Source organism: Notolabrus celidotus, chromosome 5, assembly GCF_009762535.1.
Source record: "Notolabrus celidotus isolate fNotCel1 chromosome 5, fNotCel1.pri, whole genome shotgun sequence".
NCBI lineage: Eukaryota > Metazoa > Chordata > Actinopteri > Labriformes > Labridae > Notolabrus > Notolabrus celidotus.
In genome coordinates, this window is record NC_048276.1 from 25091778 (window position 1) to 25111865 (window position 20088).

General features: G+C 41.1%; 2 protein-coding genes across 3 annotated transcripts in view; one reads left to right on the plus strand and one right to left on the minus strand.

The window, feature by feature from the left end:
* Window positions 1-6531: 6531 nt before the first annotated feature.
* Window positions 6532-13320, minus strand: smfn (small fragment nuclease; the record flags this gene model as incomplete). The annotated part of the gene is made up of 7 exons (XM_034683613.1): window positions 6532-6937; window positions 9645-9698; window positions 10038-10146; window positions 10231-10342; window positions 12179-12256; window positions 12333-12416; window positions 12961-13320. Coding segments are annotated over 7 exons (930 nt in total), but the record flags the coding sequence as incomplete, so codon positions are not given.
* An 883-nt stretch (window positions 13321-14203) lies between these two features.
* hlcs (holocarboxylase synthetase (biotin-(proprionyl-CoA-carboxylase (ATP-hydrolysing)) ligase)) overlaps window positions 14204-20088 on the plus strand; it is a 37140-nt gene continuing 31255 nt past the window's right edge. Inside the window, exons 1-2 of one of the 2 annotated variants that reach the window (XM_034683377.1) lie at window positions 14204-14794; window positions 17824-17964. In XM_034683377.1, the coding sequence (XP_034539268.1) occupies window positions 14516-14794; window positions 17824-17964 (420 nt within the window). In that variant the 5' untranslated portion in view covers window positions 14204-14515. The remainder of the gene's footprint in view (window positions 14795-17823; window positions 17965-20088) is intronic. The other variant, XM_034683378.1, reaches the window with a different exon arrangement.

The window sequence follows — 20088 nt, forward strand, 5'->3', positions numbered from 1 at the left end:
GATCTTTGCAGCATTAATGAACATGTTTACAGCCTGGTTCAAAAAACGGCTTGGCCCTACAAAGTTAATCTCTCTAATGGCACACACTGTACGGGGGGTGAATTTTTTTCTAACGTGACGGTTCAGAAGATATTAAGATTATGAGTTTTGCCCAAATAAGGACATGACTGACGTGACTCCCGGTCGGGAACACACAGCCATTGGCTAAGAGGCTCACACTACGTCACACTCTGCCTAGTTGAGTTCCGCATTACCAATATGGCTGCTTCCGTCGATTTGCTTCAGAACAGCCCTCAGGAACAGATGGGTGACGTCACGGATACTATGTCCATATTTTATACAGTCTATGGAGCAAACACATTATGACACACATACTAAGACACAAATACACATTGTGATACACTACGATACACCAAACACGCTGTAACGCACAAACACAATTAGACACACACAAACTCACTGTCACACACCGTGACATGCAAATACACACATCACTAACAAAAACATAAAGACACAAGCTATGATACAAAAACACACAGTGACACACATCCACTCTGTGACAAACAAACACTGTGACATAAACACACACTGACAGTCACATACTGTGACACAACACCCTATGACAAATTGAATCAGTGATTTACACACACACACACACACACACACACACACACACACACACACACACACACACTGTGATACACATTTACATACATCCACATACACAGGCACATTGCGACAGGAACCCACTATGACACACATTAACACACTGTGACAGAAAAACACTATGACAGACACACATACTGACACAATCAAACACACTAACACACACTGTGACACACACACACACACTTCACTGTGACACAATCAAACATACTGACGCACTGTGACACAAACAAACACACTGTGACACACAAAAACACATTGTGACACACAAAAAACATTATGACAGACACACTATGACACACCATTCATACTGTGACCCACACAAGCACACAACGACAAACATAAAACACAATACGCACTGTGACGCACACATACATATACACTATGACACTCACACACTTTGACACTCACATAAACATTATAACACATACAAATACATCATGGAACACACACTATGACACATTTAACACACTGTGACACACAAACACTGTGACACACACAAACACACTGTGACACGCATAAACACATTATGACACACATTAACACTCTGACACAAAACCACTTTTACACACAAACAGTGTGAGATACAAACTGTGACACACACATACACACTATGACACAAACACCCACTATAACCAACCCCAAAACAATGTGACACACATATACATGGTGACACACAAATACACACAAATACACATATATTGGAAAACACACTCTGTGACACACAAACACACTCTGAGGGCACACTATCGCACACACACTGTGACACACACAAACACACTGTGACTTACAGACACTTGTGACAAACATAACCAAACATTGACACAAACAACTGCAGTATGATACACACAAACACACAGTGAGGGACAAAAATGTAAGACAAACACATACATTATGACACAAACATACACACTGTGACAAAAAAACCCACTGTAATACACAAGCACGCTGACAAACACAATATGTGACACAAACACTATGATAGATACATTCTAAAACACTGAATCACTGACACACACACACACACACACACACACACACACACACACACACACACACACACACATACCTACAAACATTGTAACAAACACACAAACACAATGTGATACACATACTGTGACACACACAAACCCACACTCTTTGTCACACACCCACACACACACATAAACATACACACACTGTGGGGTATCTGGCCTTCCATACAAAGAGCTGAGTGGTCAGCGTGGTACTCCTAAACACAGGCAGGTGTCACAGGTGAGTGACAGGTGAGTGAGAGCTCCGCAGCCTGAGACAGATGACTCACTGACAGCTGATGGAGAGCGGAGACTGAGGGAGGCCAGCGTGTTGGTGTGTCTGACAGCTGGACTGTATGTTGGTGTGTCTGACAGCTGGACTGTTGAAGTGGGTATCCTCTCAGGTCAGAGGGAGTCAGCCTGTCGGCCCTGCAAGCGCTCATACTGCAGGCCTTTCATAGCAGACACCTACCAACGCTCGGGAGTGTTCGGTTTGTAGATTGACCTTCTGGTTTTGTGTAATTAACCTTTAATCTTTCACTACTTTTAGTTTTGCTATGTTCCCTTCAGTCCAAATAAACTTGAGCTCAATCTCTTACCTCACTGGCTGTTATCGGATAGAGATGTGGACTCTGGGAGTGACGTCACACACTTTTGGGGATTGTGCTGTTGCTGGTTCGCTTTGAAGGACTCGGAGCCAAGGCTTGATTTTCTTTCTTTTATTTTTTACAGTTGTACTTTGGGGCTTTTGTGCCTTTATTTAGATAGGATAGGACTGGAAAGAGCATGATTCTGAGAGAGAAAGAGTGGAGAGTTGTAATTGAACCTGAGCCGCCCACTTGAGGACTTAAACTACTAGGTCAAACCAACGCCCCAAGGTGTGATTTTCTGTGCGCTACATTGCAACAGTCTGACTTACAACCTGGGAGGCCAGAGTTGTTGCTGAGAAACAACCCATTAAAGGTCTTCATCAACTGCATTTGCATGTAGAAATCTGTTTATGGACATGATCGAAAGCTAAATCCACATTTAATATCTGCTCATGGGTGTTGGAATTACTCTATGATGGAGTGTGTCCTTTTTTGCTCTCCACACAAACTGTTTTCCTCTGACAGTCAAAGTCACTGAAACACTGGTGGAGGTATAATCCTGGTGCTACAAATCCAACCAGACTATTTTGATTCCACAGTCTGGTCTTGTACTCAATTATTCTGTACTTTTATGTAGAGTCTCTAAACATAAATTATCTCACGATTAGCACCTTAAAGTGTCCAGTGCCTATGATGTCAAGAACCAACATTGTGGAAGTGGACTATTGGAGTAGCTGTGGCAGTCGTCTCTCCATCCAAAGTATAGGGGTTTGATCCCAGGTCCTGCAGTCCTTGGGCAACAAAGACAGCAGGGAACTGTACATTGGCAAAACCAAGGAACCTCTCCACCGACACATGGCCCAACACAGAAGAGCCAGCACCTCCGGCCAGGACTCAGCTGTACATCTACATCTCAAGGACAAGGGACACTCCTTTGAGGACAGCAAGGTTCAGATTTTGGAAGTGGTGGCTCTAAAGACACCACTTGTCTCCAAAATAAAATGCTGCTTTGAATTCTCTACCAAAATGAGTAAGGCCACACTCACACTAGTGATGTCATTTGACCCCAACAACCCACAGACAACCGAAGACTGACCTGAGCAATTTTCAGGAACTAGGCTAACGAATGTCAGGGACTAAGTCAATGACTCTACTAACAACCGTATGTGACTACCATTAGTACACCAACAACTGTTAGAGGCTTATGTTTTTTAGCTCCGCCCCCTGTCGGTTCAGAACTGACAGAGTCTTTCAGAGGAGAGGTAAAAAGTCCTCAAGAATCTCCACTAAGTCCAGTTGACTTTTTGGATCAAGCTTTAAATTAGATAGATAGATAGATAGATAGATAGATAGATAGATAGATAGATAGATAGATAGATAGATAGATAGATAGATAGATAGATAGATAGATTTTTTTTTTTTACATTGTTCACAAAAAAAATTGTACATCTTGTGGTGTACCACACTGTTGTCCACACTGTTGTCCAAGCTTCTTCGGGAATCCTGACTCTTTGAAGGTTAAGTTTGACTGATGAGTGTCAAGAAATTATCAGCTGATTTTGCTTGTTTTGGAACATGGTAAATAGTTGGAGCAGCATAAAGTGGTAAGATGTATTTTTTATACTTGTGTTCTTAATAGTGTTTGCTTTATTAAAGAGGGGTCTGGATTTGAGTGTTTGTTCTGTATAGGTGCATTTCAACCAGAAGTTCCAGGGGCTTTTAGCCCCCAGGCCAGAACTACTCTTTTAGGAACTAAATGGTTCCTGTGGCCCCATGACAGGTTGATGAGTCCCAATGCAAACCAAGAGCACTCACATCATGAAGGACACACATGCTGCCCTCTAGACATGTACCTGAATCTCTCTTACCCTCAACATGAAGGTGTACATTACTCCCTTGAAAGTGGAACAAGAGATCAGTGTGAGACTGTAAGCAGGCCACCTGACAGGCATCAAGAGCTGCCCCCCCCCCCCCCCCCACCCCCCCCCCCCAGTGGGGCTGTTGTGAACCAGTATCAGCCCTGAGTCTAAGGAAAACAACATAAAAGCATTGTACTTAGGCAAACAAGTGCTGTATAGTTTCATTACCATAAATAATAAGGACAATTATTACTTAAATAAGTGGTCAAATGCAACAGAGAAGAAAAAAAGGTCTGTGGATAGTATTAGAACAGAAAACAAACAGAGGATCTTCCTCTCTCATTATACACACTGACAAACGGCATTTAAAACAACTAAAACAAATCTCCTGCCACATTTCAAGTTACTTAATCAACACAAAATCGAGGTTAACCAGAGCTTAACTATCATATCTAACTATCAAACTGATATACAAGGTGTATGACACAGGTGCTCAACTCAGTTTACCATATCCCAGCCTCCCTGCTGAGTGCACAGAGGGGCTCTCTTTTGAACTGGAGGGAACCAGCAGCAGGTAATTGGAGGTTGAAGGTGAAGGAAAGAGGAGGGCCCAACTGGGGAAGACTGAAGGACTGTTCAAAGTGAGTGGGCCAGAGGTGCTGCACAGAGAAAAAACCCACCAAGAAGAGTAGGTAACCTCTGACACAGACCTGTCTGACAGACAACAAGCACACACAAAAAACGAACCAGAGGATCAAAACAGGGGGGTTGCAAGGCCTGGTGGTGAAAGGTGAGGCTGATTTGACAATGATCCTAGCAATGCGGATCTGAATGAAGCCGACCCTTAACCCTAATGGTGTGGTGCCACAGAATGAGGCTGATCCTGAGCTTCGTGGTGAAGCTGTGATGAGCCTCTGAATGAGCCTGATCCTGAGCCCATGGTTGGAGGATAATTGTTGACAGAATTGGGGGGAGTCCTGCACTGGGTCAAAAAAAGTGAAATGATGCAAAGTAATTCAAACAAAGCATGTCCAAAAAAATCTATTTCAAAAATTAGGCTTAAAACTATCTTTTTTGATAAAGCTGGCTGCCTCAAGTTTGGACCAGTTCTTAGTTATGCTGCCGGGGCGAAGTGACACACTGGGATCCTGTCTTTCCCTTTCTCTCCTCTGTCTGCCTGTCACTTACTTTAAGTCTTCCTGTCCCATAGACCTTTCTGGAGTCCCTGATCTCCCTTGTCTCGTAGGCTCCTCTGGATCTCTGCCTTAGACGGCCTGTTAACGTGTTAGACTCCAGCTGCTACAACTACTACTACTATCCGTCTCACCACTATCATCTCTCTCTATCTTCATCTCCCTCTATCCCTTTTTCCAACCCAAACACGGTCTCAGCAGATGGTATGGATGTGATAGCAGCCTTTTTAATAATACACCCTGTTTTTACTGACTGTATATTTATATGATTATTTTCTGGTTATTATAAAATCTGTATACAAGGAGGTATGCTTTTAATATTTAATTTCTCTAGTTGGTTATTATCTGTATTGATTGTTTTTTTTAAGTGTTATGTTACTTGTGTCATGTATCATGTGACTTCTGTCACGGCAATCGTAATTAAACATGTTTTTATTATTTATGTCCTGATGAAGAATCAGTTGAGTCAAAATGTGTTGACAAATCCCTGTTAATTTTAAAATACTCCCTAAGAAGTGGCCACTTATTTATTTGGCAATTGCTGGAGGACTGGATGAATCTGCTCTTGAACCTCATAGTGGTGTGCCACAGAATAGGCCTGATCCTGAGCCCATTGCTGGGGGACTGGATGAAGCTGTTGCTCAGTTTAGTGGTTTGTGTGCAGATATTTCAGAGTTTGATATTTCAGGACCAAAATAAAGTTTTCCCCTAGTGCCCTCTTCTTTATCCTGCAGGTGTAGAGGTCCTCCATGGATGACACCTCTGTAGAGCCTGAAGTCATAACAGCAACTGAAGTCAGGTTGTAGCGCATTTTAGAGTCAATGTCGAGCTTCCTTAACCAAATATTGTCTCGTACTGTTTCTTTCTGAATTCACACTGAGCATAACTCATGTGTAGTAATCTGTCTTCATCTAGTGAATCTCTAATGTTCTCACAATTTCAGCTTAACATTAAAATCACACTATTTAAAGACACTATGGTGCACAAATATTTTCATAGTGCACACTGCTCTCTAGTGTCCATGTGGTTGTAGTGCAGCACACACCAGTGAACTCATTGACCAAAAAGGTTAATAAATCATGTGATTTTGTGTTTCTGAGATAGGGAAACAAGTTCCATGTCTTTCAATCAATAATATTTTAATTAGACTTTTCCTGGGTGGCCATGCTTCACAGTGTGTGTAGTGTTAAGCTGATGAAGATGATACAGGTGTGTTGGACCAGTTTATTTGGTTTCACGTCAAAACTAAACAAAATGAAGTCAGAGTAAAGACATTTGAATGATTACAAAAAACTGCAGACTACTTAAGTTAATATTCAAATGTTCCTCTTTGAATTAACTGTTACTAACCCTCTCTAACAAACCTCTATATTTTAATGTGAAAATATGTAATAACAGATCCTGGGTCAGCTGCATTGAACAGAAATAAAGTGAATGAAGATCAAAATCACTCTGAATGACGGTGAAAGAGCTCCTCAGTCTCTCATGTGTGCGGGCTGTTGTTTCTGCTTCCGTTCTCTGTGATCTTGCGTTTCTTCTCCTCTGTGGACTCTCTGAACACGTTGGTTCGGTAGAATTGCAGCTCTTTGATGCTCTCCTGGATGTCGTCCAGCGCTCTGAAGGACACAGACAGACCTTTTAACGGCACCCTTTGCATGGCTCAACTTCTCAGTTCACTATGATTGGGCGGCAGACAGGAACATGTTTCTGAAGTAGATCAAAGGTTTCTGTGCAGCACTGTTCATTCAGTGTCAAAAGGAAAAATAATGAGTACAGCCCTAAGGTGTGGTTTCCTCATGCAGAAAAGTCCTCCTGGTTTTCTGATGACTGTTTAATATTAAGTTATCTGTGATGGGAACAGGTAGAAATTGTACTGATTTCCAGTTTAGTTTGACAGGCTCATTGACAAACACTAGTTTAATGTATTGAATCTTAATTCATAAAAATGCAGTTAAATGCAGACTGCAGTTCCTGTTTGTATCCTGAGGATGGAGCTGTCTGTGTTGGGGGTTTAGGGACTGGGTTAGTGCCTGTTCACATTCTGGGTATAAAAAGTATACCATGTGTGGCCTCCCCTTACTAAATTCAAATGTAAATGAACGTGAAATAGACACATTCCCATTTTGAAAAAAGGTAGGATGTTGTGTAAAATGTAAATATATACAGAATGTGCTGTTTTTTCTTCATTCATAAGTTCTGTCACTTTTTTTTTAATCTGCGAAAAATGTTTCTGTCACCCTCGGTTTAATGCTGTCTGGCTGGTTTCTTCTAACATGTCTAACGTATGAACCACATCACAAAGCCATCAAACCAAACGGCAAGGTAAGGTCACAAACCTTAGAAATAAAAAGGGTTGTTAGATGCTGTGTATACCCCAGACTTAAGTATGGAGAAAGTATTTAATATAGGGGGCTGCTCGTGCTGCTGCTTGCTAATATCACAGGTTAGTCGATAGACTGTATAAAACATGGACATAGTCTCAGTGATGTCACCCATTTGTTTCTGAAGCTGAGGTTTGAAGCCTATCCACAGTGATGGACATATTAGACATGCTGACTAAACCTAGCTTTTAGTCGATCTATCATGAGGCAAAGAGGTGGAGTTGAGGCGTGCTTTTAGCCTCCTCCTTAACAGCTACAGTGTGCCAACCTGTCAGTCAAGCCCCTCATAATGCAAGACTTCTAAACGAAATACCTTCAAAACTAATGAGTTATAAAAATTTTAAAAAACTCACCCTCTGTAAAGTGTGCCATATAGAGGAATTAGCTATTTAGACCAAAACTTTTGAACTAGGCTGTAAACATTTTTATTTCTGCTGTAAAAAAAATAGTGTACGGGTGTGTATGTGGCTCTCAGTGCTTTGGAGCTAGCCTCAAGTGGACAGTTGAGGAACGCACACACACACACACACGCACACACAACATAACCCAGTCCTCCAGAAGCCTCCTCAACTGTTGTCATGTACTAAAGTTGTGTTTCTCTATTTATAATGACAAATTAAGAAAAATGGCAGTATGTTTTGGACCACAGGGCGTTTCTCTTTCGTAAGTGTTACATTTATAATGATATTTGAAGGAGATTCACCAATCAATGATGTCACAATTTGAGCAAATCTCATGTCCCTCTTGTGTAATTGTCATGTGACTTTTTGTACAAGTCATTCACAGCAGCAGCAGGCTTCTCCTGGGATTACTCCAACACACATTTGAAATCTTACCCACATTTAGTATTAACACCTGACATTTTAACTTGATATTTGTAAAATATGAAATACCACCTCTTTATATGTGATGTCGCCATCAAGCACTTAGAATTGCCTTGTTGCTGAAATGTGCTATAAAAATAAGAAGTCCACATGATTTGATTTCTGAAGAGGAGACGGGAAATCACTTTGCAAATCTTAGATGTTGTTATTTTCTCCCTGTGCGCTAACCAACACTACCTGACAGCCACCTAAGCTAACTCTTGTGAAAGGTAAAAATGTCAACGTCTTGGAACAAAATCCAAAGTAGCATTAGTAAACAGAACAAAATTGCAGCAGTAGTTTTATCAATATCTTCTAATGCTGTGCAGCATCACCAAGTGTGACTTTCCTTCATCACCTGCATGTATTTATAGTGTTAATGAGCAAAGAGTGGATGTTAAGCCACAGGCAGCTCTCACAGTTAATAAATATCCTCGTAATCAGTCAAAACGAAAGCCAAACTGGCAGGATAAAACCAACACATAAAAACTTGATTTCTTGGCTCCCAGAGGGGGGATGATGATTGTTCTGGCTTAATGTCATGTAAATATATAAACACTGCAGCAACACTCGTGCGTAATGATAAAAGATGGATGCACAGGTACTGCTGAAGCACTATGGTGTCTCTCAATTTTAATTACCCTCCTGCTGTGAGAGACAAACAAAACATGCTCTCTGACCTCCACTTCATATTTATTTATGCACACCTTGATTTCTGCTTCTGTAATTTCATTTTCTCCATTTTCCTCTTTGTTCTTGCCGTGATTCACCGTGAGAATGTTTGCTCATTTGCACACATTTTCATTCATGAGGTGCTTTTCATTGACAATCTATGAAGGTATGTGAAGTGTGGAATATGAGGCTGAACAATGTGCATATGTTCCCAGGTGGATCGTGGTTTATAAGGGGAACAATGTGTGAAAGTGTGCGTGGGCCTGATTTTATTATTTTTGGCTTATGCCATTTCTGTGTTTTTGGCATACATACACTTTTAGTAAAGATTCTACAAACTGTTTTATACATGAGACCCAAGCCGTTTACTGATGTAAGGGTTATTCGTGTATATTCTCAATGTGTACCTGTGAGATGCTTTCTTCTGAGGTGCCATCTTGTATTCTTCAGGAAACCACCGTCTAAATAAGCAGAACAACAAACATTCAGCCTCAATTGCATTAAATCTGTCACATACAGAGGATGCTGTGCAGTCTTTGTTATTCTGGTGTAGCACTGACAGATTCACTTTAAAAAGGTATTAATGAGATGAGCAGGGTGATGACCATCAGCAAGGCTGGAACAGAAACTAATCTGATTACAAAGGCTGTGTTTATAGATTGTTTCCGCATCACAACTCTTACCTGCCCCCCCCGAGGTGCGAGACTAATTTGGAAAATATTTGAATGCAGGTACACACACACGATCTAAGGGCTCATTAACAACACATACACACACACAGTGAAAGTGTGAACACTGGCCTGCATAGCTCCTTGATGGTGCTGACATCGATGATCCTGTAGTGAAGGTGGTACATGAACTGGGGCATGTACTTGTCCAGGAACTTTTTGTCTGCATGCACAGAGTTTCCTGCAGGAGGACAATCACAGGAAACCACTGTAGGGTCTGTTCATTTTTCACAGACAGGCTGCTGGTGTAATAAAAGTCACTCACCAGCCAGGGGACACTGTCCGGGAGGAGTGTGCTGTCTGATGAAGGACAGGAACTCATACTCTGCTTGCTCCAGGCTGATCTTACTGTCCCGCACAGCCTGGGTTAGTCCTGACTGAAACACAAGCATTAATATGCACTCTCATAAACTTCTTAAGAGAGGAGTTTGTCATCCAGCAAATCAACTTGGCCCTCTTGTAGAGAAACTACAGCTGTGTTTACATTCTGTGTGAGTCACAGAGACACACAGTGGGCAACCTTCAGATCTAACAATACATACAACGTGTTCTTGAATTATAAATACAGCAGAGTTTACACAATGCTTTCGTTATCCTTCAGTTTCCTGTGAAATAAGGCTTTTGTGATTTAATCATTATTATCATTTAATAATCTCAGGACAGTGAGGCCTGATATTTCCTGGAACCCTTTCTGTTCACACATGCAGCTCACAGGATGAGATTATCTGTGATGGACGCTCTCTCACAACTAAAAACACTCTGTTTGGTCATATCCTGTACAGAACATAATGCAGTCGCGGTAACGTCACCTATTAGTCGGCGAGGCAATATTATTAAGCACAACAATGATGGTCACCATATTGGAAATGCTGACTCTGCCTAACTTTCCATCAACCTAAACAGAGTAAGACGTGGCAGTGACCTGAGGTGGAATGTGAGCCTCCTGGAAAACAGCTACAACACACCAACCAGTTCATTAACTGCATCACACCCAGAATTATGTAAATGTATGTATAACTCAGCAGTGTGTATGAATTAATTAATGAGCTATAATTGAAAAAAACGAGTTTTGCCCAAATAAGGACATGACTGACTTGACTCCCAGACGGGAACACATAGCTGTTGGCTAGGAGGCTCAAACTCCGCCTCTTTACGTCACACTCTGCCTGGTTGAGTTCCGGATTTCCAATATGGCTGCCACCGTCTATTGGCTTCAAAACAGTGTTCAGGAACAGATGGGTGACGTCACGGATACTGTGTCCATATTTTATACAGTCTATGGAAAAAATGTACTTTTTGATATTGGACCTGATGGGGGGGGTCCTCAGCTTTCGTAGACAGCTTTGTGTGGACACTTGAAGAACGGCAGTATTTTGCACTTTCCCATTGGCCACATATTTAAACACTGGAGGTTGCTGACTGGCTTCAGTTAAATTACATTAAGAAGGAGGCTCTGAAGCAGAGATGCTTGTTTTGTGTAATTAATTAATTCTGATTTAAAGTTGAAGTGCAACTTTGTCTGGAAATAGCTGCTGAGATGGAATAAATTGTTTTGACATGTTTTACGAGACATAAGGACCATAATTTAGAGGGCAAAGTGGTCATTTTCAGTTAAGCTACTGTTATCGCACATCTATATGATATTCTTCACTACCTTTTTTGCCCTGTAAAAAGTATGTGTGGGGTCGGGGAGAGTCGATGTGTGAACACAGTAGGGAATATTCTGGACCTTTCACAGTGAGCAAGGCAATGATGTCATTCACAATGGGAGGAATGTCTCTGCATAACACTCATTCCTGCTCACCTGAGTTGTCCATATGATGTTTTCTACTGCTGTTTTTATATAAGGGAAATATCTTTATACATGATGGAGTGATACAAACACACAAACAGGATACATTACCCAACAAACCTTCTTCTGCATGCTCTACACAGCACCCTTCTCTGCCAAACTCTGTATTTAGATACGTGAGAGTTTATCTGACACTAATAATCTGATGCATGTGTGAGCAGCAAGATCCTGAAAATATCACAGCCTGAATGTCCTGAAATGATCCAGATAATGTCAAGACTTCATGATTCGATGATTCTAGTCAGATAGACGCAAACTGATGACTGTTATCTGGTGTCAGACGGAGCATATGTTCTCTGACACTACTGAATGAGTGTGAATGAGAGTGTGTGCAGAAATCGTTCACACACACACGGCTTACCTCCCCATGATGCTCCTTGCACCACTCTGACATCCCGTCCAGCAGTATGTCCGGCTGCTTGATGATGAGGTTTGGCCCCTGTGGACCCAGAAGACAAAAGTTACCTCATAGGACAGAGAGAAGAAGAGTCTGCTGCAGTTAATGTGTCAAATACCTCAGCTATAAGGTTCAGGTCAGGGTCTGTGATGATACAGGCCATCTCAATGATCTGATCCTTCTCTATATCCAGGCCCGTCATCTGAAACACACACAGGAATGGACAAAGACACACCTTAGATCTCTCATGGTCATGTCTTCACTTTATATCGACAGGGTTACATTATCATTAGCCCTGCAGAGTCACTGTGAATAATAGCTGGACACTTAACATGCAGCATCATTGTCTGTTTTCCTGTGTGACATCAGTATGTTGTTATAACTGCAGAGAACACAGAAACATCTGGAGCTTTAAATATGACCTGACACAGCTGATCTCAGGTCTGACTCTGTGCTCAGTCACTCGCTGAATAAAAGTGAAACTGCTGTGCTCTCTGATGCTGCGCAATTTATTTTTACTCAGCCACATGTCAACATGGACATGTGTTACATGTCTCCTGCTGCTGTTACAGATAGTTAACAAACTTCACTAATCTAAACCGTGAGTTAGAGCTCACAGGTACTTCACCGTCATAGCACACCCATATAAATATCCTGGGATTAGCTCCGTGTAGCATGAGCTAGCATTTTCAGCACTTATATTAAACCTCACATCTACAGACCAGACTCAGAAACAACACACTTACCTCCAGGTCCACCCACACCATCCTCTGGGACATGGCTGTGGACGACATGCTGCTTCTCCTGGGCACTTGGACGTCAAATCTGTAACCGAGTTGTGAGATAGTACCGGGGCCTGATCTCGGTGCAGTAAAACGGCTTATAACAGGGTCAGGCTGGGTGTTTTTCTGTAAAACTCTCCCGTGAAGTGAACGATGCACTGTCCTTGTACAACGGGGGACGAACAGCCTCTTCTTGCAGATGAACTCAGAGAGTATCCACGCTGAAGTCCGTGAACACACCGGCATCCTGAGCCGTCTTATGATCAGAACTGTCGTAAATACAACTCCTCCCCCAGAGCCACTGTGACTCTGCTGGATGTTATTTATTTTTTAATCTATTTGAGTGGGACAATTCCCACTTATCCACACTGCAGAAAAATCTTTATGCATATATTAATATTGTTTTGTTTTATTTTGTTTGTTTGTTTAAAGTAAAATAAAATTGAAATTAAACTGAAATAAAATTGTGCTTGTTGATTGGCTGAAAATTGAACTTGGTCTTTGTCTAAATATATGAAATACCTCTTTATATATATATATTGCATATACGTGTGTATGTTTGTGTGTATATGTATATGTATATTGACTTTTCTTACTTTGTTATTATTTTATTTATTGTATCATGTCTTCTTTTTAACTATATCATGAAGTTTACAGGCTGCTTATCCATCTATAAAATGCCTTGCTTTATTTTTAAAAGGTACACATGGAATTTACAGTTGTATGAACACATTATATCTTTTTGGCCTATGTTTTTTTTTTTGGGGGGGGGGGGGGGGGGGGGGGGGATTCTTTTCGTTTTTTTCTGTTCCTCTAATCTTTTTCTCATTTTTTAAACTTTATTCTAGTATACTCTAGAGATGTAGGGGGTGGAGGGTTAAATGGAAGTGAAAGTCACAAGTCTTGCTTGTTGAATAGAAATAATAAACATAATATCATACAAATAGATGTTTTAATAAACCTTTCAAATGAATTTAAAACACTGGTATGCTATGTAAATCAACCAACACTTTTAATTCATGAAAATTTTTGGAAATAAGCATTGTTCTAAAAAAAAAATCTTGTCGGTTCAACAGGGTTTTAACTTATTATTTCAAACAATTTTATCATCTTTTATGATTAAAAAAAATGAAAATAATGTTTTCCACACTGTCACTGCCAGGTGGCAGTATTTGCTCCTAACTCATATCAAGACTACTCCAGATTCCATCGTAGAAGAAGAATAAAGGTCGCCTAAGGTAGTAATTCGCTTACAGGCTAACTGACACCAGAGCACCAGAGCGGTGTACGGTGTCATAACGAGCCCCCGGGTAGCACCACAGTTAGCATTACAGCTAAGCTTAACAGCAGTTCCCACTGTTAACCGTAGATGCTGTTAGCCTTTCAGTTAGCATTGCGGTTCAGTCCGACAGCAGATCCCGGTGTCAACAATCGTGACAGTTAGCTCCACAGTTAGCATCACAGCTCTGACAGCAGTGTCCGCTGTCAGGAAGAAGAGCCGACATGTTCTCCTCCGTGTATGTGGGCTAACATGTTAATCACACTGTGCTACGTCTACCTGTGGGTGCGGTTCCACAGGTGTTACTCTGTGCTGATCCGGAACAGTCTGCTCAGACTGAACAGGAGTCGCTTCAGCTTCACCTTCAGCCTGTGCTCCTGCCCGGCCTCAGCACCGCAGCCCGCCGGACTCTGCACCGCAGTCTACCGGCAGCCCATTCCGCAGCCCCCCGACGAGCAGGAGGAGGAGCGGGTGTTTCTGCAGCTGGGGGACAGAGCCGTGTACGTGACAGAGCCACAGGTCAGTGATGCTGCTCCAGTGGAAGTTAATATAAGAAGTCAGTCATCCAGTGTGTGGAGAGATGCGACTGCACAGGCCTGACACAGCCTGTTTACACTCTGTTACAGGACCACAGCTGACAACAGGCTTTAGTGATATATAATAACATGATGTTATATGTGATACAAATGTCAGTTTGTTTATCTACCATATTATGCATCTTCTCTACCTCTTCGAGAGCAGGCATCTGAGTATCAGCTCAGATGTTCCCATATAGACTGCACACAAATAGGAGCACTGTAGATAGTATCTTTTAGACCAAGAAACCAAACACCTGGAGGTTTAGGACTAACTATTAGTCTGGTAAATGTCCAGCATGTTTCTGCAGTACACAGCTGCTTATATCTTCACTTGGATTCATCAGAGACCCCCTCTATAGCCTCTAAGGGTCCGGTCTGGTCCATTACCTCAGAAGTACTTTCTCTAAATGTATCTGTTTATCACTGCACAGATGTCACATCTTCTCTTCTCTGTGAATTTACAAAGTAAAATTTCACATGCAGGTACAACTCAGATTGCAAAGAATTTGGGACTTTGATTAAAATATTGATAACAGATTTTGATTGTTTGCAAATCATTTAAACCCTGTTCATAATTGAAAACAGAGCAAAGACAACATATCAAATGTTGAAACTTTTGGGACAGGGACTCAAAACACTGATATAAAATCACATGGAGGAAGATATGCCAACTAATTAGGTTAATTTGCAACAGGTTACTAACATCACAAGGTATATGAAGGACACTCCAGAGAGGCAAGTCTCTGGAGACATATCTGTACAAAAGAGTCAAGGACCAAAACCAAGACTGGATGGCTGTAATCATCAGGCCCTCACGTGGCACGGCATTAAAAAACAGACTTGACTCTGCAGTGCTGATCACCACATGGGCTCAAATCACTTCCAAAAACATTGTGAACACAGTTTGTTGCTGCAGATTTAAACTGTACCATGCAAAGAGGAACCATATATAAACATGATCCAGTAATGCTGCCGGCTTCTCTAGGCTCGAGCCCATTTAAGATGGACCGAGACAAAGTCAAAAACTGTCCTGTTGTCTGACTAAACCAAATTTCACATTCTTTTTGGGAACCATGGAAGTTTCATCCTCTGCTCAGGAGAGGAACCAACCGGCTTTTAATCAGTGCACCCTTCAAAAACCAGCAAGGGGCTGCATTAGTGCTCATTACATGAGTAGCTTACACATCTGTGAAGGCACCATTAATGCTGAACGATACATACTGGTTTTGGAACAACAAGTGTTGCCATTCAGACTATGCCCTTTTTTTGCCAAACCACATTCTGGACATATTCTGATAGCATGGCTCCATGGCAGAAGAATCCAGTTGATCAACTGTCCTGCATGCATTTTGACTTGTCACCTATTTAATTTATTTGGGACATTATGGAATGGAAAATATGACAAAGTACACGTCAAGCTGCATCTGAAATCCTATATCAGGCAAGAATGGGACGACATTACACTTTCAGGACTTCAGAAACTGGTCTCCTGGGTTTGCATATGTTTACAGAGTTTTGTTAAAAGAAGAGCTGATGCAGCACACCAATGAACATGACCCTTTCCCAAGGTATTTGAAATGTGTTGCTGGCATGCAGTTTAAATGATTTGCAAAAATAATCAACTAAGAGATTACATACTGTCAGAGTAAAAGTAGCTTCTAAGAAGTATCCAGACGGGTGGCCTGGGACCTCCTTGAAACCTGATCAGCCACCTCTGCTGCCCACACAAAATCTTAAGCCCTGATTGTTTGTTTTTCTTGTGTTTAAACAGACTGCCAGTAGTTGGGTTTTCTTTCTATTTCAGTGTGGCACATATTCTTTTGTTGGAGCTTTTACATTAAAGTTTTATGTTTGAGTCAATAAAGAATGAAGCTTAGAATATACTGTATATTATATAGTGTATGGTATTGCTCCGTTGTGTGACTTTTTAATACAGATTTTATGAATTATTTAATTATTTTCAAGAATTGAATGTTAGTCAAAAAAGTAGATATGAAAATAAAACACAGGGGTAAATAAGTGCCACTCATTCATGTCCTCACACACAGACTTCATTCTACTGCTGCATAAGTTAGTACCCCTCCTGGACCCTCCCAGTGAAGAAAATCTGGCCCTGGGGCCCTGAGAGGGACAAGCAGCATCAATAACAAATATTAAAGAGGGGGATTAATGCTCATTTCAGGCTTTATATTGTCCCTCTGATAGCTTTGTTAGTAGCTTTACATGGTTTACAGTTGAAATGGTCTTGAGTTATCTCAGGCTAAAGCCCTAAATGTAGCCTCTGTCTGAAATGCTGCATTCAGTTACTGTCTTTTTAAGGCACTTTAAAGCACCCAGGAACTCTCCTCCACTTTTGCCATGCTACAAAGTCGTCATCAATGAGTTAACTGGTATTACTCTATTTAAGATGTTGAAAAAAGGTCATATGTTTTGGACCACAAATGTGACCCAGAAAGTTTGGAAAGGGGCAAAGCATAATGTCATTTTTTTAACAGTATTCCGATATGTCTGTCGTCTTGTGTTGATCTGAGTAGCTTTTATCATGTCATCACCAATATGATAGTTTGGTACATTAAACATACATATTCAGGTATTTTTGTACATAAACCCTAAAAACACTCAAATTAGCTGGTGTGCTTCAAATTCCATCTCCACTTGGGCACATATGACTGCATTTATTGACCTCAAGGTGGCGCTGTCATGATCAAGTTAACTTTTTAACTGATATCTCTAATGATATTTCATTTTTGTCATCATTAATCCCTGTAGTTTTCTCTAGATTTTCTGCTTAACTTGTTAAGTACTGCAGTTTCTGTTTGATTGTGTGCGTGTGTGCGTGTCTGCTGTGATCTCTCCTCTAGCACAGCACCTGCATGACCTGACAGTGACTGTCACTAACGACTAATCACTGAGTAACAGGCTTGTAGTGCTGTGAGTTACTACCACCTGTCTGTCTTGTGCCGTCCACAGGCATGTGATGACCTCAGCAAGTGGACGGTCCTGCTGGGCTCCTCTCTGATCTGTGGTCCTCGAATAGAAGACATTTCATTCATCATTGAGGCTACAGGACACAGAGTGGGCTACCATTCTCCTCACACATCCAATAAGAAAGTAGGCACCACACATTGACTAACATCAGAACCATCAGTCTCCTCTTAACAGAGCTGACCTCAGACTTACACGTTAGTCCTGACACACTGTGCGGAAACAGTTAGCTTAAACTTCAGCATCTCCTGTCTGATGCTGAGATCAGACTTTACAGAACTGGTAACAAGACCTCCATGGTTTGTGGGCCTTACAAGATGCAGGTATGACAGTGTTCTGTAGCTGGTGTGTGTTGAGTTTGCATGTGTTGATGACATGCACAGAGTGAGCATGTGGACCAGCTACTGTAAGACCACATTTAGAGCAGGCAGGGGCCAGGAGTCAAACGTCGGGCCCTGCTTAATCTCCACACATCCACAAATATGATTTTTTTATTGTTCAGCCTGTTTATTGTCATTCAAGCTAGTGCCAGGCGATAATTCGCTAACGATAATTATGGGATATCATTTTTCTCTATATAAATATAAAACATTTTCGAAAAAAAAAAGATATAAATAAACATATAATTACACCCCCCAGCCACTTAAAATAGAGGGAGGCGCTAATGAGCCGTAAACGCTAGTTGCCACCCAACATTTGACAGAAGAAGAAGAAGACGGCATTGAAGAGCCAATCATGTGGGGGGTGAGAGGTAGGCGGGGCTGAATGTAAACAGCTGAGTTGAGGGACATTGGCACAGAAGAAAACTCAAAACCTCAAAAACAGCTCAAAGCAGAGTCGTTAGTCTGACACTGTGTCGACTCTGCTTTAACTATTAACTTAATGCACTTCATTAAATATACTTTCAGCATGTGGGTAAAGGAAGAACACAGAGACAACTTCTGCTGTGCACTTCTAATTCGTTTAATGTCAACCGCAACCGTAGGACAACTGAACACTGAACGACAATGATGCATTCACTGTACTGTGGGAAACAATATTACTCTGCCTGTAAGCCTTAGTAATCTAAAAGGGCAGTGCACAACTCAAAGCAATACTCTGCTAAACTGATACACAGTATACAATTTGATATATATTTGTTGTTAAATCAAATTATGAAAATAACCTCAATCTGAGAAAAATAAGAATCTTCAAACTAAAACTTTACAAAAATCTAATTTTACACAAAAGACCTGCTTCCTATTAGCATCATCAGAAATGATGGATTCAAGAAGTTCATCAGAAAACTAAATCCAGATACAAACTAACAGACTGTCTGGTTTCTTCAACTTTCACTCAGGACCAAAATCTGCATTTAAATTTAAATGAAATAATGATTTAATATTTATTATGATAATAATCGATATCGACAGATATGAAATATTTTATCGTAATAACATAATTTTCAATATCGCCCAGCTCGAATTCAAGCTACATTAAATCTGTTTATTTTGGCTTCATAGTAGTGAGACATATTTCAGCTGACTTTGCTGTAAATTGTTAGATACAGTGAAACTGAGACTCAGTGGAGACAGATGGACGCTCCACAGCTGAAAAGGGAAGCAAGTAGAAGGGAAATCCTGGTACTGATCCTGGCTAACAGCTCATCATGCTGGGCACTGGTCAGCCTCAAGTAACTGGAAATTCATCCAGACACAGTTCATGGAGGAGGAGATATAAGCCCTGATGAGAGAGAGTCCAGGTGATGATATGAACACAGACAAGATGGAGACTCATTTTTAAGGTTATATTCACAGCATGGTTATAGGCCATGAGAATAAACACATTCACCTGAGAACCAGAGACAAAAATCACAAGCATTTGTTCTGAACAAGCTGAATGAAGTCAAACACCCCACACAGAAACAGTTATTTTCAACAATAACAGTTCCTTGTGTCTTAGACTGGGTCTGAAGATATAAAAGTCTAGGAGATGGCATCATGTTGACCAATAAAATTAAACTAAGCCTGATACAAGAATAGATCAGTGACATCACCGTGTTTATAGCCAACAAGGTGATCCTTACAGACGGACACTTGTATCTGCAGGCATCTTATTAAACTGTTTCATGCTCTCACTGCAGCACACAGTCCTTAAGCGTCTCTAACGTTGGTATCTCATTTGGATCTTTATTTAAGACAGTTTTTTATACATTTGGTGTATGGGTCAGTTAAACCACTGAGCTTACACATCAGTCTGTGTCTCTGTTTG